The 23,924-nt window shown below is 37.9% G+C and overlaps 1 protein-coding gene across 2 annotated transcripts in view; it reads left to right on the top strand.

The window, feature by feature from the left end:
* The first annotated feature begins 1,671 nt into the window (after nucleotides 1–1,671).
* LOC120526178 (sodium- and chloride-dependent GABA transporter 2-like) overlaps nucleotides 1,672–23,924 on the top strand; it is a 33,313-nt gene continuing 11,060 nt past the window's right edge. The window contains exons 1-12 of one of the 2 annotated variants that reach the window (XM_039749198.1): nucleotides 1,672–1,892; nucleotides 3,452–3,586; nucleotides 7,423–7,563; nucleotides 9,788–9,875; nucleotides 12,284–12,416; nucleotides 12,520–12,654; nucleotides 16,007–16,110; nucleotides 16,938–17,062; nucleotides 17,691–17,803; nucleotides 18,446–18,583; nucleotides 18,684–18,786; nucleotides 22,927–23,027. In XM_039749198.1, the coding sequence (XP_039605132.1) occupies nucleotides 1,706–1,892; nucleotides 3,452–3,586; nucleotides 7,423–7,563; nucleotides 9,788–9,875; nucleotides 12,284–12,416; nucleotides 12,520–12,654; nucleotides 16,007–16,110; nucleotides 16,938–17,062; nucleotides 17,691–17,803; nucleotides 18,446–18,583; nucleotides 18,684–18,786; nucleotides 22,927–23,027 (1,503 nt within the window). In that variant the 5' untranslated portion in view covers nucleotides 1,672–1,705. The remainder of the gene's footprint in view (nucleotides 1,893–3,451; nucleotides 3,587–7,422; nucleotides 7,564–9,787; nucleotides 9,876–12,283; nucleotides 12,417–12,519; nucleotides 12,655–16,006; nucleotides 16,111–16,937; nucleotides 17,063–17,690; nucleotides 17,804–18,445; nucleotides 18,584–18,683; nucleotides 18,787–22,926; nucleotides 23,028–23,924) is intronic. The other variant, XM_039749199.1, reaches the window with a different exon arrangement.

Raw genomic sequence — 23,924 nt, 5'->3', positions numbered from 1 at the left:
TTACGCAGGGGTTGGAAATTTCAACAAGACAATGACCCAAAACGCAATTAGAAATCTACAAAAGCATTCATGCAGAGGGAGAAGTACAATGTTCTGGAATGGCCGTCACAGTCCCCTGACTTGAATGTCATCAAAAATCTATGGGATGATTTGAAGCAGGCTGTCCATGCTCGTCAAACATCAAATTTATCTGAACTGGAGAGATTTTGTATGGAAGAATGGTCAAAAATACCTCCATCCAGAATCCAGACACTTATCAAAGGCTATAGGAGGCATCTACAGTAGAGGCTGTTACATTTGGAAAAGGAGGCTCAACTAAGTATTGATGTAACATCTCTGTTTGGGTGCCCAAATTTATGCACCTGTCTAATTTTGTTATGATGCATATTGTATATTTTCTGTTAATCCAATAAATTTAATGTCACTGCGGAAATCCTACTGTTTCCATAAGGCATGTCATATATTAAAAGGAAGTTGCTACTTTAAAAGCTCAGCCAATGATAAACAAAAATCCAAAAAATTAAGACGGGTTCCCTAACCTTTTCATATGACTGTAAGTGATCAGGAAAGATTAAAGGACCTTTTCATTTTAAGCAAAAGACAATTAAGAGATTGATGTGTTTTAAAATCATGATAGGAATTCATCCAATGCATCAAGTTACTTTAAAATGAGGTCAACAAGAACACTGGGACACAGTTGGAAATTTGTTAAGGGTAAATTTCACACAAACCTTAGGAAGTTTTTCTAAGCACAGAGAACTATAGACACATGGAATAAGTTACTAAGTAGTGTACTGGGCAGTAGGACATTCAAAACTTAATGCTGTTTTGCAGGAATTAGGTGTGTAGGATTAGGGATCTAAATGGCCTGTTGTCGTGAAATGTTTTACTAACATTTGAAGTTTTGTGGTAGCAAAAAATAAAGGTAGACCATTTTGTTTAGATTGGAAAAACTATTATTTTTGGCAATTTTTTTGTGTGTGTTTTTTAATTTTGTATTTAACCCTTGCTTTGTCCTGTATGGGAAAGGCACGATATAAATAAAATGTATTATTATTATTTGTTTTTGATGTTTCTTGTAGCGTTTCTATTTTCAATTCTGGGCTATTCTCTTTCTCATCTCTTTTAAATTATCTCTGCCTCCCTTGTTTAAATTATTCTCCCTTTTGGTCCTTTAACTCTCAGAATAACATTTCCAACCTGCTTACCCCTACAGAATCATACTGAGAACTTGCTTAAGATCTTCTGATGTCAGCTTTCTAGTATCCACCAGCCACTGAGAAGCAACTTTCTAGAACTTTCACAGATTCCACAGTAAACATGGTAAATTGTTTTTTTTAAATTTCTGCACCAAAATCATGGTGTTTAGAGTGAGATAATATTTTTGATTTTGATTGATTTGCATTTTTATGGTGCAATAAATGGTTTATTAGGACTGACAATACTCAACTCTGATTCGGCTTCAATTAGTACCGCTCAGTGTTCATATTAAACATTTTGCATTGTCATTATTATGTGGTTTTCAGAGGCTAAGTCCAAAGTATCTGACTCCATGTATCTTGACAGATCAGCACTTTTTTTAGAAGTGAACCTCTGCCAGGAAAACTTATTCATTAGATTAATTTGACACAACTGCACTCCTTGCAGCTCAGGCAAACATTTATAAAGAATTATCTTTTTTTTGCATCCTGTGGCTCAGAGCAGGATGACCAACGATCCCCAGACAGATGAGCAGTATGAAAACCAGACTGGGCTCATAGACAAAGACCAAAGACTGCTGGAGAGGGGTCAATGGTCTACCAAATCAGAGTTTATTCTGGCAGTCGCAGGGCAGATCGTTGGACTGGGAAACGTTTGGAGATTTCCTTACCTGTGCTTCAAAAATGGGGGAGGTGAGTCTTAATAACTTGAAAGGATGTATAGTGACTGGATATTAACCAGGATAAGAAATTGTTTTAGTGGTGTAGATAATATATTGCTAAGTAGAGAGAACAGCATGTAAATGGTGAGTGCTGCTGTTCCACACCTTCAAGAGATTAGGTCCAAATTACAGTCTGCTCATGATGTTTGGTTAGTTTACACATTGTCCCTGTGTGTGTGTTATTTTCACTTATCTAAGACCTACATGTTAGGATAAATTAGCCTGGTGAAACTCTGAGCTTAAGTTTATTTTGAAGTGAATTGGTTCACCATTCAAGTTTGGATCTTGCCTACACCCAAGTGCTCCAAGCCCCTCATAATACTGTAACTGGATTAGAGGGCTTCACATTGCATACATAAATAGAATTTCCAATTTACACAGCTTGCTGAAATTTGCGCTCCACAATTCTGAAATATGTGTTTAGAATTCAGTACATGCAGGACCCTGAACATTGGAAAATCCAACTGGACACAACATAGTTAGACTGAAGGATGCTTTATACCTCAGATCTCTAGAACAACTAAGATATGTGATTATATTGTAGATGTGGATGGCCAGTTTTTAAGTGGTTGCCTGTGTCCTGGGTTTATACCATCATGGAGCACTTGGGCAGTTGTGTATCCTGCAAGTTTATGAAGTTCCCGGGAAGTAATCACTCTGATGGACCCAAACTAACATTCCATTGGAACAAATTCTCCAAACCACCAGATGGCAGCACAAGGTCCCATTTGGTATGAGTGAAACCCTTTGTCATGTATGGGGTACAGGTGGTATCACAGACAGCAGGTGGCGTGCCTGAGCCTTTAACTGAGTTTGTGAACTATGAACTGCAGTCTGATGGAGCCGTACTGGACATTCTTAGGGCATTTCAAACCTAGGGAGTGGCTTCAGGATGGAGTATAAAGCGTCTCAGCATCTTTACACTTTGAGCTTGGATCGTGGACATGAGCTGGGGCAAAAGGATCAAATGGAAAGGAAGGTGAGTGGCCAGATCTGGAGATGATTGAAAGAGAGGCACTATTTTAGAGGGCAATTGGATCAATAACCTCACTGACAAGAACTAAAAACCCACATAGTGACCCAAAGAGAGGCATGGGGTTTTGTTTCCCATTTGTTATTTTGTATTCTTCCATTATTTATCCCTCACTTGTGATTTTTTTTCCTTAAATAAACCCAGTAGATTTAATAAACAATGTGTTTTCGGGCAATCTTTCTTTAATTGTAGTGTGCTTTCTATTACAATAAGTAATTCAGGTACTTCCAACTTTCATGCATATTTAGGTAAGTATTGTGGCATAGTGGTTAAGGCTTTGGACTTCAAACCCTGAGGCTGTGTTGATAAGTGACACTGTGTGACCATGATCAAGGCAATTCACCAACAGAAAAACAAAATAAATGTAACCATTTACATTTGATACAAAATGTATCATCTTTCTATTTTCCATATTCAAATGGTATTGCTGTATGTGTTCACTAGTGACCCCATCTGTAGACCAGTGACAAAGACTTTTGTTTGTAATTTTTCAACAGGTGCCTTTTTAATCCCTTACATGCTGTTTTTAATTACATGCGGTATTCCTCTCTTCTTTCTGGAAACGGCCCTGGGTCAATATACTCAGCAAGGTGGCATCACATGCTGGCGGAAAGTCTGTCCATTGTTTGCAGGTGAGCTCGTCTTTTGCACGCTCACATGAGTTTGACATCATTCAGAAATACGTCACAGCTATATGGTACCGTTGGACATAATCAAAAATGTGTGTAATTCATTTAGCAAATAACTGACTTCAGAATGCAACAACTTTGATGGTATAATGTTTTATCTGGGGTGGCGCAGTGGTAGTGCTGCTGCCTCACAGTAAGGAGACCTGGGTTCGCTTCCTCCCACAGTCCAAAGACATGCAGGTTAGGTACATTGGTAATCCTAAATTGTCCCTAGTGTGTGTGTGCCCTGTGGTGGGCTGGCACCCTGCCCGGGGTTTGTTTCTTGCCTTGCACCCTGTGTTGGCTGGGATTGGTTCCAGCAGACCCTAGAGACCCTGTGTTAGGATATAGCAGGTTGGATAATGGATGGATGTTTTATCTGTGGTATTGCCATAAATAACACTCTGAGTTCAATAGTACAATGTGCTGCAACAAAGAAACAAAAATTAAAAGGTGACATTTGAAATAATGTGGGCAAAGACAAAGCTGCTAATGGTCATTTACAAATAACACCTAACCACCATCAGCAGCAACATTTATTACTATAGCACAATTATATACAAAGAGTGTAGCTGAAAGTGCTTTACAAGTTGTCAAAGAGAAAGTTACAAGAAAATAAAAATTTAGGTAAGAATAATAATGAATAAGTAAGAAAGAAAAATAAAATCCATCTTATAAAACATCTTCTTCTATAATACACTACCGTGGCTGTTCGTTTGTCTGTCCAGGATTTTAAATCACCTGTAGCTCGCAAACCGTTTCACCTATTGACCTGAAATCTGGTACACATATACTACGTGATGTCTACTATCCGCTTTCGGGTGATGATTTTTATTACTCTTTTTATTTTTATTTTATTGTAGAATCAACTCTCGGCAGCGCACAACAGGGCGCCCATGCGGCACATGCGTACGTGCATCATTCTCATTCCCTACCACCTTTGCGGTCACATCCCCTACCTCTTCACATCTTTAATCCTTCTTGAGGCAGATTAAATGAAAAATTTAAAAAAACATACTAAGTAATTGCAACACGAAAACTAATTTAATCAGTTTTAACACGAAAAGATGCCGACGAAATTAGAGAAGCAGCGGGCCGCTAGGGTGGAAAAAAGAAGTGCTGCTCAGGAAACAGCAAGTGCACAACCTCTGAGCAAACGAATGATAAACAGAGACAGAGAAAGAGTATGAAAACTATGAAATGCTCAAGTCAAGCGTATTCACGGCACGTTATCGTGCAGTACGCCGTTACTGGTCTTTATATATAATACGCTACCGTGGCTGTTTGTCTGTCCAGGATTTTAAATCACCTGTAGCTCGTAAACTGTTTGACCTGTTGACTTGAAATTTGGTACACATATACTAAGTGATGTCTACTGTCTGCGTTTGGGGTGATGGCAGCAGTGCAGCGCACGCGTATGGGAACCATTCTCATCCCTACCATCTTTGCCTTCATTTCCCCTACCTCTTCATATCTTAAATTATTCTTGAGGTTTGAGATTGAAGACTTAAGTGCCAGGACCATTATTCAGGGAGAGCTGAGCTAAAGAGTTCCTAAGAACAGAAGTCCCCAAAAATCCCAAAATCCCTACTAGAGGGGAAAATACTGTCAAACCCTGACTAGTTAAAAAAAAGGGCAACTAAAAATCTTTAGAAATAAATATGATTTATTCTAATGAAACTATCTGTTAAACAAAATAAAAAGCTCATAGGAGTGCAAAGCCTTCAAAATAAGGAAACCAGAGGCAAACAAATGTCTAAATCGAAAATGTGAAGCCAAAAAAACAAAGCTATGATCAACATACCCAGAAATCACAAATTGCACATAATAAAGTCAACATATCAACAATAACAGCAATTTATCTCTTGAATAGCCCAGAATCAAACAAAGAATGCCACAGTGATCTTTAACAGGTCCTGTTTTTGACAGGACCCACCACCCCTCCCTCCCCAGCCTTAACTACCAAAGAAGACAAGAAACCCTCCCCAAAATTCAGAGAGAGGCCCCCTTCCAGGTAGGCTGGGCATGCAATGGGTGTGAACAAATCGGGTAAATACAACACAAAACAGAACACAAGTAATCCTCATCACAGAGCTAGATGGTTAATCTATCATTGCCACCTCCGAAATACAATTCAATAGTACTAACTACTTTGTTATTGCACAGCACTCCTCACCAAGTGCAACTCTAAAGGCAAAATGCAAGAATACTGTACATGGGAAGAATGCTAGCACATCTGAGAAGAGAGCTCACCAAAACATGAGAGCATTCACACATCCTCTACCCTTACCCTGAGCACTGGTGTGCTGCAAGGATGTGTACTGTCCCCTTCTCTATACAGTCTTCACCCATGACTGTCAACCCATCCACCAGTCAAACATTATTGTTAAATTTGCAGATGATACGACTGTCATTGGGCTTGTAACAGAGATCAATGAAGCTGCATATAGGGAAGAGGTTCAGAATCTGACAGCATTGTGCAACACCAACAACCTGGTCTTAAATACCAAAAAGACCAAAGACGTTATTCTGGTCTTTAGGACCACTAAAAAGACCAATCACAATCCTATAGCAACCAATGCAGATGCTATGGAGAGAGTTTCCAGCTTTAAGTTTCTAGGAGTCACCATCTCAGAGGACCTGTCCTGGGCTGACAACAACTTGGCTATAATAGGCAAAGTACAACAACGCCTCTATTTTCTCAGGAAGCTAAGGAGAATTGATCTCCCCCAGAAGCTGCTGGTTAGTTTCTATAGATGCACTATAGAGATCGTCTTAACTAACTACATGATGGCCTGGTATAACAGCTGCACCAAGGCTGCTAAAGAAGCCCTGCAGCAGATCGTAAAAACAGCAGAGGCCGTTACTGGGGCTGAACTGCCATCATTTGAACTCTTGTATAAGACTCGCTGTGTGAGAAGGGCCAAAAACATTCTCATTCTGGAAGACGCTTTAAGTCAATCCGTGCATGCACAAATAGACTAAAAAATAGCTTTTTCCCATCTGTCATAAACTTTCTGAACTCTGAATCTCCACAGTCTGAGATCATTTTTAATTGAACATGTGCAATAAGCTATATTGGTAATGTGCAATATACTAATGAATTACAATATAAAATATGTAATGTACTATTCATTAACAGGTGTAATAACAATTTATGCTGCTGTACTTTGAGCAATAATAATTTGCTCTGGTTACTTGATCACTTAACACTGTATACAACATATTTGGAATTATTTGACTTTTCTTTAAATGCACCTTGGGGCTGTCACAAAAAGTAATGTCGTTGTGTTACACAATGACAATAAAGTGCTTGAACTTGAATTGCAAGGGGCTGTGGGTTTCTTTAGCTTTTATAGGGCTGAGGGCAGTCATTTGATGGTAATAGGAAGGTTCACCTTCTCTTGGGGCACCACCCACAGAACGCACTAAAAAGAAAAAAAAAATAGGTATACCGAAAACTAAATGACCAACAACATTAACACAAAGAAAGGAATACAAAATAAATACGAAAGACCAAAATAAAAGTATCTAAACACCAGCTAAGGGAAGGAACCTTGGCTGAAATACAACAGCCACACTGCTACTCAATAGATGTTTGTACTGACAACAGCATGGATGCTTTAGTATTTGTTTTTTGACATTGTGTTTAAAGCTATAGCATTGCATTCATTTTCTGTTGTGTTTTTAAGACTACTGTCATAAATCTGTGGGAGAAACACAAGTAAGACTCTCATCGTATTGCATGAACAAAAGATGAGAATGATGAACTTGAACTTATTTTGCTCTTGTCTTCACAGGTATTGGCTTTGCTACTCAGGTCATTGTTGTTTATAGCTCCACCTATTATATTATCATCCTGGCCTGGGCATTCTTCTACTTGTTCCACTGTTTCACCTGGAATCTGCCCTGGGCCACATGTAACAACACTTGGAACACAGGTACTGTGCCAACCATGGCCTTGCTTTGTAACTTGAGCTGAATCATCAGCTTTTTACTTCCATGTAAATGGGTTTAAAACTTTATTATTGAGTTCAATTCAGTTTCTGAGTCTATGATGTTCAAAACACACCCTGAGAAGATTTTAGTACAGTCTGTATAATAATACATTTTATTTATACCAGGTGCCTTTCTGAGAACTCAAGGACACAAAACAAACAATAAATAAATAAATAAAAAGACACATTATAAACAACTTAAAACATCAGAAAAAAAACAGAAGATATAAAAATTAAAACCAAACAAAGCCACTGTAATCATAAAGAAAAATCCATTTTAAACAGATGCGTTTTAAGTTTACATTTAAAGGTTGAAAATGATTCGATACTTCTGTGCTCAGTAGGTAATGAATTCCAGAGCTTGGGAGCATAACAGCTGAATGCTCTGCTTCCCATGGAGGTTAGACAGGCGAGAGGGACGGTCAGGTGGATGGAGGAAGAGGATCTAAGGTTACGGGAGGGAATGGCAACATGAAGAAGGTCAGACAAATATGGAGGGGCGAGGTTATGAATGGCCTTAAATGTTAATAGCAGAATTTTAAAATCAATTCAAAACTTAATCGGGAGCCAATGAAGCTGCTGCAAGACCGGAGCAATATGGTGGACAGATGAGATTCGAGAAATGATGCGAGCTTCAGAATTCTGGACTATCTGAAGCTTATGAAGAGACTTACTAGAGAGAACAAAGAGGAGTGAATTGCAGTAGTCCAGACGAGAAGTGACAAGACTGTGAACAAGAATGGCAGTGGTATGGGCAGTGAGGGAGGGGCGGATGCGATTAATATTATGTAGGTAGAAATAAGCAGACCGGGTGATGTTATCAATGTGAGTTTGGAAAGACAGAGTACTGTCAAGGATGACACCCAGACTCTTAACCTGAGGTGATGGAGTTCAGAAGCTGAAATTCAGCCGTAAACCATGGGGCAGAAAAAGAAAAAGAAACACATCAGGTATTTAGCAGAGCAAGAGAATTAAGAATACCATTGAGACCAGTGTTATAATATGTTATAATATGAGACCAATTCTTCTGGAGTGGGTAAATTATAAAAGTCCATTTGGGAATCAATTCTAGAAGACAGAGAATTCAAGCTAATATTCTTAATGTTATGAAAAGATATAACTGACGGGGGAGGAAAGTGTGTGTGTGTGTGTATGTCTGTGTAAAACTATGTGCAATGATAACTTATGAAAAATGAACCTATCTTTTTCAAACAAGTTGCTTCATAATTGTCTTGTTATAGGCTCCAGACCTATTATTATTAGTTCCAGTTTGGTCCAGTATTATTTTCGTATCCTACAAAAATCTTCTGACCTATGTCATATGATAACTGCCAAAGAAGTTCTTTAATTGAACTGGGAGTTTTGCATTCTGCTCTGTTTGGTTATAGGACCAGACCTATTGGTTTACAAACTTTTTCCATGAATAGTTTTTGAGATGCATAATTTATATACACGTACACACACTCGCACATGCACACTCACGTACTCAAAGAAATGTGTAAGTGAATATAGCTGGATGATGAAGGGAAAGAAATGAACACACACACCTAAAGCTGTAAATATGTGTCCAGAGACATTATACCAGCCCCCTTATCAGTCTGTCTATGCAGCTTGTGCACTTTACTTGATCCAATGTGCTTTATTTTGAATTAAAATATTGTCAAAGCTGTTGATTCGATTTCCTATTCATTTCACTCTACATTTATTTGTGTACATAATATATTGCATGTTTCCTCTGGGTGCTCCATTTCCCTCTCGCTGTCCAAAGACGTGCAGGTTAGGTGAACTGGAACTGCTAAATTGGCCCTCGTGTGTGTGTGCGTGTGTGTGTGTGTGTGTGTGTGTGTGTGTGTGTATGTTTGTTCTCACTGCGATGGACTGGTGACTTGTCCAGGGTTTGTTCGTTCTGTCTGCCCTAGGATAGGCTCCAGCACCAGCGGGTTGGCAAAATTGCTTTAAATTACATTAAAGCACATAGTAATAAACTGAGTTTAAATGTATTTTTTGTGAAAGGACTCATGCCAGTTTTACACATTTATAAAGGTTTTGCCACAGCCCTATGCCATGTCAGACACAGTAGGTAACTTTTGTGATACAAATCAGAGCTCTAGAAAGCTGGCACACTTCTTCTAATTATTATATAAGTTGACTCTCCTTGTTGTTTCAGCCTACTGTGTGGAGTTTGATAAGATGAACAGAAGCTTGAACTGGACTGATGAAAGAAATTTTACTTCACCAGCCAATGAGTTTTGGGCGTAAGCAATTTATAAGCAGTAATAATGGTTAAACATGCCAAAGTTTCATAAACAGAGGTTTAAGAAAGTCAGAAATAAGAATCAAATGAATAAATAAATACATGAAGAGTGAAAATATAAAAATGTATGCCTGCAGTATATAAAATATTTATTCAATACACATACTTACACATGTATACAGTAATTAGTTTCCACTTTTAAATTTGGTAGTTTTCTTTTGTTTTATTTATAATGACTTTGAGATGTTTTCGCTTGTAGGTAATTCAGGAAGCAAGACTCTCAAATGAGCCTATTGTCACTGAGCAAGTTGATCACACTTGGTTTGTTCCTTAAGTCAGTTACTCATGGGAGAAGTAAATGGACAGGAATAGGAACTATGTGGGGCTAGATGGACAATTATCAAAAAAGTTATCTTTCTTGTCTTTCAGAAGACACTTTGCCTTTCTAGAAAGCCAATATGGTTGTTTCTATTCCAACGGCTGGCAATTTGCACAATAACTAGGGGGTTTGTAAGACATACCTGGCATATTTGAAATATCAGTCGGTTATTAAATAGATGCAGATTAATTGATAAATTAATGGTGGTATAGTTTGCCCTGGTCTTCTACAAATTCTCTTCCTTGATCATTTTGGTCACTTTCTGCTAAATATAATGAGTTGCTTTGCCAATTGATTAAATAAAACTCTCTTTCAGGCCTTATTCTCAGGCAGTTCTATTATTGATTAATTATTTTTCTGTTACATATTAGGCATGGGATGAAACTTGGGCCTTAAAAAACAGCAATGCAGGAAACTTTGCTAAGGCATAGTCTTGGCCTTACCTTATTTTTAAGTTTCTATGCCTTTTGGAAATAGCAACTTTTACAAATGTGCTGATTTTGGACTGTGCTAGGCTTGAAGGTCCATTGCTTTGGCTCACCCTTATGATTTTCCTGTAATTTTAACAGGGACTCCATTTTTGTGCTTCAACACTTTAGTTTCCTTGTTGTCGTATATCTGACTGATATCTTTATCCCATAGCAGTATATGCTGCACCTGTTTGGATTGCTTTGCAGTTGCAGGACAGGAAGGTTAGTTGACTTGCTCAAGGTGAAATAAAAAGCCACGCAGGAGACAGTGCTGGAGGTAGCAGAGTTAAAGATGCTAAGATTTGCACTGGGTGTGACGAGGATGGACGGTAGGGAAACAAAGTCAGAGAGGCGAGATTGCGCTAGTTTGGACATGTGCAGAGGAGAAATGCTAGGTATATTGGGAGAAGGATGCTAAGGATAGAGCTGCCAGGGAAGAGAGAAAGAGGAAGGCCTAAGAGAAGGTTTATGGATGTGGTGAGAGAGGACATGCAGGTGACGGGTGTGACAGAGCAAGATGCAGAAGACAGGACGATATGGAAGAAGATGATCCGCTGTGGCATCCCTGAATGGGAGCAGCCGAAAGAAGAAAAAGAAGATGGGAATTAAACCAGCAAGCTCGGTGGATTAGCTCAAGTCATCACACCATACTGCCTGCAGTGTTACAACAACAACACCATTTACAGTATTTCTGTAGCACATTTTCATACAAATAATGTAGCTGAAAGTGCTTTACAGGATGAAGAAAGAGAAAAAAAGACAAAATATATAAGAAATAAAATTAGGCAATACTAATTAACATAAGAATAAAAGTAAGATCCGATTTCCAGGGAGGACAGAAAAAACAAACAAAAAAAACTCCAGACGGCTGGAGAAAAAAAAAAAAAAATCTGCAGGGGTTCCGAGACCACGAGACCACCCAGCCCCCTCTAGGCATTCTAACTAACATAAATGACCTCAATCAGTCCTCATGGTATAAAAGGTTCACATGGAAGAAGTTGATGATGACAGTCATGTGGACTTCTGGCCTTTAATCCATCAATGTAGGGATAGCACGGTGCTTTGATCAGGTGGTGGTGGCGCAGATCACGACCACAGCAAACCAGAAAAAGAACAGCAGAGAAAGTAGGGGTTAGTATGGATTTTGGAGCCACCATGAATGATAATGATAATTAAATGCATATACAGAGTATCAGGATTAAACTAAAATGAAGCTATGAGAAAGCCATGTTAAAGTAATGTGTTATGTAAAGTCATTTTTTGCCTTTGTATTTTGATTTGCATAATTTGGTCCAATTGTACTTTTAATTTCCTATCATTTTCTTCATTTGCTAATTTGTTAATTATGCACCATTCTGATGTTAAAGCTAATTTAATACCAACTAAAAATATTGATATTGTAATAGGAACGCATTTAGAGTCTAATATGGTGTGAGGGTTGGTTTGCACGATCAACTATTTAATCTAATCAGCCCACAGTGTGTAAGCAAAAACAATTTCTTTGTTATGGTTGACCTTTTGCAAAGCTCTAAACTGTTCTGTGCTTCTTCTTGCGTTTAGAAGACAGGTGCTAAAGATCTCTGGTGGGATAGATGAGCTTGGCGGTGTAAATTGGGAAATGGCACTGTGCCTTCTGCTTGCCTGGATCATCTGCTATTTCTGTGTTTGGAAAGGAGTCAAATCCACAGGAAAGGTGGGAGACACCAAACCCAGAATAGGAAGGTCACAGAGTGTCCACTGAAGCTCTCAATATCTTCCAAGATTTTTTTTTTCAATGCAGCTCTGTTTTCCTGCAGGTCGTGTACTTTACCGCCACCTTCCCCTATGTCATGCTGGTTATCCTCCTGCTGCGAGGGTTGACTCTACCTGGGGCTGGGCAGGGTATCATCTTCTATCTTAAACCAGATATTACACGCCTTGGGGACCCTCAGGTACCGTATACAATATCCATATATTCTCTCAGCAGGCGCCTCTATCTGGAGTTTTGTTTTGTGTACTTATTATGCAAGTTGGGCATTACTGAATGGGAGTCTGAAATGTCTTATGAGAAAGATCTAGGAGTTGTAGTATATTCATTATTATCAACTTCTCGTGTTCAGAAGCCACTAAGAAGGCTAACAGAGAGAGAGCAAGTCCAATGAGGTTATGCTGAAACTTTATAACACCCTGGTGAGGCCTGATCTGGGGTACTGTGTGCAGTTTTGGACTCTGGACTACAAAAATGACTATGGAATGCTAGAAAAAATCCACAGAAGAATGACTAGGCTGATTTCATGACTTCAGGGCACAAGTTATAACAACAACAACAACAACATCTATTTATATAGCATATTTTCATACAAATAATGTAGGTCAAAGTGCTTTACATGATGAAGAAGGAGAAAAAAGAAAAAGTAAGAATTACAATAAGACGAAACTCATTAACATAGAATAAAAGTAAGGTCTGATGCCCAGGGAAGACAGAAAAAACAAAAAAAAAACTCCAGACGGCTGGAGAAAAAATAAAATCTGCAGGGGTTCCAGACCATGAGACCACCCAGCTCCACTCTAGGCATTCTACCTAACATAAATGATCAGTCCTCATTGTATTCAGGATTTTCTTAGAAGGACTTGATGATGACGGTCAGGTGGATTTCTGGCCTTTAATCCATCACTGTAGGAACACCATGGTGCTTTGATTAGGTGGTGGTGGCGCATGTTGGCACCACAGAAAACCGGGAAAGAACAGAAGAGAGAGTAGGTGTTAGTACGGATTTTGGAGCCGCCATGAATAGTTATGATAATTAATTGAATATACAGAGCATCAGGATTAAACTAAAATGAAGTTATTAGAAAGTCATATTAAAGTAATGTGTTTTTAGCAGTTTTTTAAAGTGCTCCACTGGTGAATTCCTATTCCAGATTTTAGGTGCATAACAGCAGAAGGCCACCTCACCACTTCTTTTAAGTTTAGCTCTTGGAATTCTAAGCAGACACACATTTGAAGATCTGAGGTTACGATTTGGAATGTAAGGTGTCAGACATTCCATTACATAAGATGGAGTGAGATTATTTTAAAAAATTATTTTAAAAATTTATTAAAAAAAAAACAAAAAGATGGAGCGAAATTATTTAAGGCTTTGTAAACCATAAGCAATATTTTAAAGTCAATTCTGAATGACACTGGTAACCAGTGTAGTGACATCAAAACTGGCATGATGTGCTTGGATTTTCTTTTCCTAGTTAGGATTCTAGCAGCTGCATTCTGCACTCGTTGCAAACGATTTATGTCTTTTTTTAGTAGTCCTGAGAGGAGTGCGTTACAGTAATCTAGTCGACTGAAAACAAACGTGTGAACTAATTTCTCAGCATCTTTCAATGATATAAGAGGTCTAACTTTTGCTATATTTCTTAAGTGAAAAAATGCTGTCCTAGTGGTCGGATGAATATGCGATTTAAAATTCAGGTCACAGGCAACAGTTAGCCCTAAATTATAAGCAAAGATTAATGGAGTTGAACCTTATCTGTCTAAGAAAATGGAGATTAAGAAGTGATAAGATTGAAGTGTTTACCCATGAAATGTAAGGCCTAAAGTGAGGCCGGCTCAGTGGGTTCCCCATTCCCCTTTTACTATTGTCATGTGGCAGGAATCACAACCAACTCCATATGTGCGGCAGGCAATTGTTCACCTGATACTAGGTAAAAAGCAAAATTGTGACTTAAACAGAAGTAGAACTAAATGAAATGGGTGAAATGGTGTCTCGTTAAGTGGCCTTGCAATGTTTTTGTGTCCTGTAAAGTTATGTTTATGTTATTCTTAAAGGAGGCAGTAAAGGACTACAAGTGACTTGATCTTTTCATAAAAGTTATCTGAAAAGATCAGATTATTTATTTGAGTGACACTGATGGTTTTTATTGACCAATCAAGAAAAGTTGTATGAAAAGAGCTGGAGTCAATCTGTGAAAGTCTAAGAAATACAAAACAAATGAAGCAAAAGCAAAAACAAAATTGCTACAATAACGTGGTTAACACAGCTACTTCACAGCTTCACTGTTCTGGGTTTAAACAGCAACTCTAGACAGTGTATGTGGGGATGTGGGCTTTGCACATTTGGTTGATTTCATGTTTTTTTTTTCTTTCTCTAAAGGTACTTGGGTTTTTCTTAACATCTGAGAAATGTGTGTATTGGGGTGATTGGAGAAGGTGATTGTGTGGGTTTGCCCTGTGATGTTATGAAGGATTATTTTGGGTTGATTTCTCTGGAAAGCTCTAACCTCTGTGACTCTATTTGGATTTAACAGATTGCTAATTTTTTGGCCAATAAAGGACAAGAAAACAAAAATAATTACAGTTTTCATTGATCAAATATCACAAAGAGGAATTCCAAACTGATAGAAAAAATGTATTTATATTATTATTAAAACATTACAACAATTATAACAAGTGACATGAAGAAGCCCAACAAGCTTGTCCATCTTATTCATCAAGTTTGTGTTGACCATGCCATGACCCTGCTGTGCCCTTAGCGAGTGTTCGATTTACCAAGGGTGCTCTGATGATTGCACTGGATTCATCATGGAGTGGGTCACACAGGCATTCAAATAGGAAAGAAATTGGTTGCAACGTGAAAAAAGGTTGAGAAACCATGATCTAAATTGTCCAAAATAACATCAAGGTGAGATTTGAAATTCTCTAAAGTCCTACTCTCCATCACACTACTAGATCATTTATTCCATGTCTCTGTGGTTCTTCTAATAAAGGAAAGCTTTTATAATAATTGTGCAAAATCTTCTCTTAACAAGTTTCTAAACATGTCTTCACATTCTTGTTGAGGAAGTTTAGTAAACCTGTACTAATTCCTTTTGTGATTTTTAAACACTTTGATCATTTTATCTCTTAAACCGACTTAAAATGTAAAGGTTCAACTCCTTCAGTTTCTCCTCAATACACATACAGTACTTCTCAGCCCAGGAGTCAGCCTAGATGCTCTCCTCTGGGCTTTCTCTAGTGCTGCTATGTCTTTTTTTGTAATATGGAGGCCAAACTGTACATAGTACACCAGTTGAGGCCTCACTAGCATACAATATAACTTAAGTATTAACTCCCTTGACTTGTATTCCCTACATCATGATATACTGTATGTAAAATATAACAAAATGGTAATGACTACAGAATTTATTGAGGATCACTGCTATTCTGTTCTATTCTGGTCTCTTAATGGGGTCAATAATAAACATACTGTATTTAATGACTGAGGATGGGTACCAGCATGTCTTTTACTCATTGGCTCTTCTTTGTTACAGGTGTGGATGGATGCTGGAACACAAATATTTTTCTCCTATGCAGTCTGTTTCGGATGCTTGACTGTTCTTGGGAGCTATAACAAGTACAATAATGACTGTTACCGGTAGGTAGTCCTGAATAACCCATAAGACCTCTGTTAGTTGTTTTACAGTTTATCAGTACTGAATACGAGGAGGAAGGTGGCTCTGATTTAAGCAGTCATGGATAAACAACAGAAATATCCTAAATTAACAAAAAACTAGTCATAGAAGGAAGGCATAAAGTTCAAGTTGGAGTAGAAGTAATAGCACTGTGGTCTTCACTTTGTCCTCCAACAAAGCAACAATGGCAGTTAAGTCATGTTAAAGGAGATTTATTTCGTCTTCTCAATTCCCTGCTAAAGGGTATCAACTGTTCACTTCTTTGCTGTCCCAGAAGAGCTATGAATTATGCCACTAAATGAAAAAGAATGTATTAGTCAGCAGAGAAGGAGCACAGAAACTGTGCTACCCAAATTGTACATTGATTTTTCAGTTTTTTTTTCCATTTATAATTTCTATGTATAACCAAATTGTGTTTTGATCCAGCCAATGCCACTCTCTGTTTGGAGTCTACTCATTCTTCCCATTTAAACATTCCCATGTTCTTTTTGAATAGTCCTGTTTCCTCCTGGGTGTGTATATGAGTGAGCTCCTGCTTAATGATTCTTGTATGGGCTCTGTCTGACCACCATTACATATAAAATACAATACAATATTCAGGCATGCAAAATGAATCAATAGTAATAAAACACCCTCAGTAGTTTAATAGTTTAGTGAAATGCCACCTCAACATTTTATCAAAATTTAGTTTGAGATCTATTAGATTCTGCTCTTGTTGGCATTTTGAGACATCCTCTGAAATTGGAATTGCTGAGGTGCGAGGTTTTGTTTCTTTCCTTTCCATTTTTAGAGACGGCTTTCTTCTCTGCCTAATGAACAGTGGAACAAGTTTTGTGGCAGGGTTTGCCATTTTCTCTGTCCTGGGCTTCATGGCTTATGAACAAGGAGTGGGAATTGAAGAAGTGGCAGAATCTGGTGAGAATTTACCAATCACACTGTTTAGACATGCATTAAATTAATTGAACATTGTTTATTTAATATTATTCCACTTCTTCTCAACCATATTAATTTTTTTACTCTGTTAACTTGAAAAAATAATGTAATTTCTCTGGCTAAGGCGATGATGATATGATGGTGCAGTTCTTAGTGATGCAGCTTTAAAGCTCCAGTCTCACAGACTCAAACATTTGGCCTCTCTTAATCTGAGTGGAGTTTGCATGTTCTTTACATGTTTTCTTCCCTCATCCCAAAGACATACATGTTATATTGTTTGCTGACTTTAACGAGGCCTGATATACAGTAAGTAAGTGAGGATGTGTATGTGAAAGTGCCCAAAGACTGACTGCCATCACATTCAGGACTGTTTCTCGCCTTTTATAAAAGCTATGAATAGAATTTAAGATTTATTACTTAAATGGCACTTGTACACCCTGTGCATGAATTGTCTTTATTAAAATCCTTTATATTTGTCAACTTTTCTCAATATGCACTTTTCATGCTGCATTTATAATTACTGCATAGCTCACTGGCTCCTAAAATAGAAGGTTGATCATGACAAAAATTTGTTTCATTATCATTCAATATCTCTGTTTACTCCCTGCAGGTCCAGGCTTGGCATTCATTGCATACCCCCGTGCAGTAGCCATGATGCCCCTTCCTCAACTGTGGGCATGTTGCTTCTTTTTAATGGTTATCCTTCTTGGTTTGGATTCTGAGGTAAGAATCTTTTTTTACTGCATCACCCAGTTTTTGGTCAAAGGTTTATCTGCCAGTTCGCTGACAGAACACTCCCAAAGTCCCTAATGTCATACATTGCAGTCACTTATTTGATGTGAACTGGACTTGAAAGCCACCATTAGTTTACAGTGTTTACTTTCTAGTGTAAAATTGTTATAATAAGTATTGTATACACAAAATTACTTTGCTTTATTTTTTGCAGAGTCAAATCTTACCAAGCATGATGTATGAAACGATCGAGTTAATTTAAACTGGGTTTGAGTTACTACTCTAAATATAAGTCGAGAAGTCATTTACTCAACAGATCTAACATAACCTGCAGTGAAAAAATAACCAAGGAGATGACAACTATGGCATTGCCTCACTCACTGAGCAAGAATAGCTTTTGAAGTATTAACAAAATCAGAAAAATGTAATGCTAATTTTCTGAGATTTTTCAGCTAAGGAAGACAATAGTTTAAGGTAAGGTAGTTATACTCATTAATCATGATGCAAGAGAATGCAGAGTAGCACATGCAAGTACGAATTTCACTGCACTCTTTACAGATGACAATACCAACTTTATAAATCTATAAACCTATTTCCATGATCTTGTCTTTTATTCTTACCGTGTCTCCCTAGTTTGTAGGACTGGAGAGCTTGACCACCAACATCACAGACTTATTCCCTACAACCTTTCGCAGGAGACACTCTAGAGAGTTGCTTCTTCTGTTGATCTGCTTTATCTGCTTCCTGATTGGTTTGCTGATGGTCACAAAGGTAGGATTGAAACTTTTGAAAGTCCCTCAAATCATTAATTAAAAGGTGGAAAATGTAAATGCACTTTAAAAAGATTATTTGCTGGTCTTCTTGTCTTCAGGGTGGTGTGTACCTCTTCCAGCTTTTTGATTACTATGCCTGCAGTGGAACAAGCCTTGTGCTCCTAGCAATTTTTCAGTGTATCTGTGTCAGCTGGGTTTATGGTAAGGACTTGGGAACATGGCATATCAACACAGTCTGCAAAGTGTGCAAACAATCCAAAATGCAGCACTAAACTGAAAGATTTGTGAGCACCTTTTCTTGAAAAACATTCATGGTACCATTGCATTCATCCACCTGTCTGGGTACACAGTATATATTTAATAGATAATCATGTTTTAATTAATCTTTTTTCATTGAATAGAGAAATGGGTCTACTTTTGCAAATGCAGCCATTACTGAATAGCAAACTTAGGGTGGTCAAGCCAGAAACCTACTATAATATCACCAAATGTAAAGCAAGACAAACCCTGAATGGGACTCCTTACTATTGAATTTGCATGTTTGTTTCATTTTGAAACAAATTAAATTAATAAAATCTGCAGAAAACCCAAGAAAGCAAAATCTGCTCATTAACCACAGTGCAAATCTTCTGGCTTATAAAAGAATACAGATGCACTAAAAGCACTGTAACATTAGAAATATTGTGGTGATAACAGACCATTCACCCCATCAAGCTCATCCATCCTATTCACCCAAATTGCCCAAAATAACATCAAGTTGAGATTTGAAGATCCCTAATTTCCTGCCCTCTGCCACACTACTTGCCAATTTATTCCATTTGTCTGTGGTTCTCTTTGTGAATTAAAACCTTGTAACATATCTGAAAACTCTGGCCTTAGCAAATTTCCAACTGTGTGCTCACATTTTTAATGCAGAATTTATTTTAAAGCAAGAGTTGGGATCTACCATACTAATTGCTTTCACTAATTTTAAACACTTCAACCATGTCTCCTCTCAGTACACTTGTTTCAACTGAAAAGGTTCCACTACTTCGAGTTCTCCTCATAGCTCGAACCTCTCAGTCCTGGAATTAGCCTAGTTACTCTCCTCTGGACTTTTTTAGCACTGTTTTGCCTTTTTATATTACAAAAGTAATACAGCTAATAGTACTCTAGGTGAGGCCTCACTAGTGTGTTATATAAGTTAAGCATAACCTCCCTTGACTTGTACTCCACATATTGTGTTAGGTAACCTGACAGCCTAATGGCTTTCTTGATAGCTTGTGTCCATTGTCTTGATATTGATAGTTGTGAGTCAACTATGACTTCTAGGGCCTTCTCTTGAAAAGTACTTTTAACTTTCAGACTCCCCATTGTGTACTCAAAACTAATGTTTTTATTTCCAACATGTAATTCTTTACATTCCCTTACATTACATTTCATCTGCCCGTCCGTACCCTACCGAAGGTTCCCCAGTGACAATTGTTTTAGCCCTTCCAGCTTATTGATTATACAATACAATACAATACAATACAATACAATACAGTTTATTTTTGTATAGCCCAAACTCACACAGGAAGTGCCGCAATGGGCTTTAACAGGCCCTGCCTTTTGACAGCCCCCCAGCCTTGACTCTCTGAGAAGACAAGGAAAAACTCCCAATAAAAACCTTGTAGGGAAAAATGGAAGAAACCTCGGGAAAGGCAGTTCAAATAGAGACCCCTTTCCAGGTAGGTTGGGCGTGCAGTAGGTGTCAAAAGTAGGGGGTCAATACAATACAATACAATATACAGAACAGAACAATTCCTTAAGACAGCATAATAATAAAAATTTTAGAAGTACAGTTTAACAGTAGATGATATGACATAATTAGGTTTGGATATTTTTAGAGTCCTGGAGACCTCATCCATCTGGCTGCCTTCCCATTTGGCCATGCCACGGCTGAAACGTTGCTCAGATGAAAGGACCCCTCTTTCCCATGATTCCTGTGATCCTCCATCAGGGATGACTTTACCATAGGCAGGCAAACAACTTGGCAGGTGGGCCGTGGCACCAATTGCCACATTTGGGTACCGAGAAAAGAAACAGAATAGGTGAGGGTTAGTATTCAAATATAATTATCATGTTACTTATGTTATAGTGCTAATGACTAACAACAGAGATGCAGTCTGTACAGTTAATCAGCAGCTCTAGTCAGGATATGCTAAACTGAAGTAGTGAGTCTTCAGCTGGGATTTAAAGGCTGAGACTGAAGGGGCATCTCTTACGGAAGCAGGAAGACCATTCCACAGTTTAGGGGCCCTGTAACTAAAAGCTTGACCTCTCACTGTTATTTTATTAATCCTTGGAATCCTAAGCAGACCGGCATCTTGAGATCTTAATGTGCTCAGGTTTGTAAGTCATGATAAATTCAGACAAGTAAGCCGGACCTTGGCCATTTAATGCTTTATATGTTAAAAGGAGGATTTTGAAATCTGCCCTAAACTTAACTGGGAGCCAGTGTAAAGATTTAAGAACTGGGGTTATGTGTTCATATTTTCTTGTTCTTGTAATAATTCTTGCAGCTGCATTTTGGATTAACTGGAGGCTGTATAGAGAACAGTTTGAACAGCCAGTGAACACCACATTGCAGTAGTCAATCCTACTAGAGATAAATGCATGAATTAATTTCTCACAATCCTGTTTATTTAGAAAGCGCCTTAATTTCCTAACATTTTTAAGATGGAAAAAACATGTTTTGGACGACTTTGTAATATGCGCTTTAAATGACATGCTAGAGTCAAAGATAACTCCTAGATTGCGGGCTGATTCAGTAAAATTAATTGGGATTCCAACTGAGTTAAATGATGACAAAATATTACTGTGATCAGCGTCATTCCCTCCAACAATTAACATCTCTGTTTTATCTGTATTTAAAGACAAGTAGTTCTCATTCATCCATTCCTTTAATTCACTAACACAACTAATTAAAGACAACATCGGAGAAACTTCATTTGATTTAAATGAAAGGTATAACTGGGTGTCATCTGCATACGAGTGAAAATTAACATTATGTTTCCTAATGAGAGATCCCAGTGGAAGCATGTAAAGTGAAAACAGTAAAGGTCCCAGTACTGAGCCCTGCGGGACACCATATTGAACTTCTGTGTATAATGATGGAGTACTGTCTGCACATTTCTGTACATACTGGAATCGATTTGATAAATAAGAACTGAACCAAGCGAGCACGGGGCCTGTAAGCCCAACATCGTTTTCTAGCCTGTGCAGTAAAATAGAATGGTCAATGGTGTCAAATGCTGCACTTAAGTCCAACAACATAATTACAGTGGATAATTACAGTATTCTTGTCCACTAAGGCTTGATGCATACTTAATATGGAGTTGAAGGTTCAGTTTGAATACATAATGGGATGTCAGAAAATTGCAAGTACACCTTATGAGAAGGATTTAGGAGTCGTAGCGGACTCAAAACTATAAACTATAACTTTCAGACAGTGTTCAGAAGCCATTAAGAAGGCTAACACAATGTCAGGTTATATAGCGCCCTGATGTGTGGAGTACAAGTCCAATAAGGTTATCCTGAAGATTTATAACACACTGGTTAGACCTCATCTGGAATACGGTGTACAGTTTTCGTCTCCAGGCTACAAAAAGAACATAGCAGTGCTAGAAAAAGTCCAGAGAAGAGCCACTAGGCTGATTCCAGGGGTACTGTGGATAAATTATGAGGAAACATTAAAAGAACGGAGCATTTTCAGTTTAAGCAAAAGAAGATTAAGAGGACATATGATTGTGTTTAAAAGTTATAGTGTTTAAAATTATAAAAGGAATTAGTGCAGTGGGCTGAGACTGTTACTTTAAAACACAGAGACACATTTGGAAACTTGTTAAGGGTAAATTTCACACAAATATTAGGAAGTTTTTCTTTACACAGAGAACCATAGACACTTGGAATAAGCTACCAAGTAGTATGGTAGATAGTAGGACTTTAGGGACTATCAAAACTAGACCTTATGTTATTTTAGAAGAATTATGTGGATAGGGCTGGTGAGCTTTGTTAGGCTGAATGGCCTGTTGTCTCCTAGATTGTTCTAAGGTTCTAATGAACATGAACAGTCTGAATAAATCCAAACATCATATGAACAAACAGAAAGCTTTCTTTCTTTGAGTGCTATTGCTTTGAGTTCACTCTTGACCTCTCTATCTACGTTTCCACCAGTAGAAAATATGAACTTAATCAAATAGAAATCTAATTAAATTTCATTAATACATTGTATACATGAATATAAATACCAGACAGTACTTCTTTCATTTGGAAAAGCAGTTTGCAGACTAATTCCTCTTTCATATCATTGTTTGTCAGGGGCAGATCGCTTCTATGACAATATTGAAGATATGATTGGATATCGGCCTACCCCACTGATTAAATACTGCTGGCTTTTCATCACTCCAGCCATCTGTGCAGTAAGTTTCAGTTAATGGTTTACTGTACATTACGACCTATTGTGCATTCATATGACTGAATAGTAGTTATTTTTCTGTATATATACAGTCTTCTCCCACATGTACAAGCATAATACATTCCTGGAAAAGCACTCATAAGGTGAACCATCCATCCATTATCCAACCCGCTATATCCTAACTACAGGGTCATGGGGGTCTGCTGGAGGCAATCCCAATCAACACAGAGCGCAAGGCAGGAAACAAACCCCGGGCAGGGCGCCAGCACCCCACAGAAGCTGAACCATCATAATTCAAAAATAAAAACACCATTACTTTCAACAAGAAAAGATATATGCATTCCTGAGTCCCCAGAATGACACCCATTTTTCCTAAAAATAACACCATATCTCATTAAAATGAACATGCACATGGCTGTGGCACTCAATAGAAAAGCCACATTGGTTTTTGTAGCTTGAAAAGGGGTATTTTTTAAATTTAATTTTATTGATAATATTTGAAGAAAATAACATTCCCTATAATTGTGTCAATCTTAACAAACCATAAATCAACCTCCACTAGAGATAAAGAGAGGAGAGACTACAACATGAGCAAATCTTTAAAAAAATTAAAGAGAGGAGAATGTTGTTTTCCCCAATATAAATGCTTATTCTAACATATGATTATTTAGATCTTGCCATATTTTAAAGTTTTGAACCGATCTTCTAAGTAAGAATTTATTTATTTTTTCCCATTTCAAATAATATAGAACATCAGTTACCACTGACTTGTAACAGGTGGGACAGAATTCTTCAATTTGAGCAAGATAAGTCTATGTGCTAGTAGTAAGTTTGTTTGTCCTTCTCCACTTTAAGCCCATCTGGGAGCCCACTGAACATGGCTGTTAATGGGTCAGGAGTG

This window comes from Polypterus senegalus, chromosome 3 (assembly GCF_016835505.1).
Source record: "Polypterus senegalus isolate Bchr_013 chromosome 3, ASM1683550v1, whole genome shotgun sequence".
In the NCBI taxonomy this organism is placed as follows: Eukaryota; Metazoa; Chordata; class Cladistia; order Polypteriformes; family Polypteridae; genus Polypterus; species Polypterus senegalus.
The sequence above is the reverse complement of the archived record's forward strand: the minus strand, read 5'-3'. Positions and strand labels throughout refer to the sequence as shown.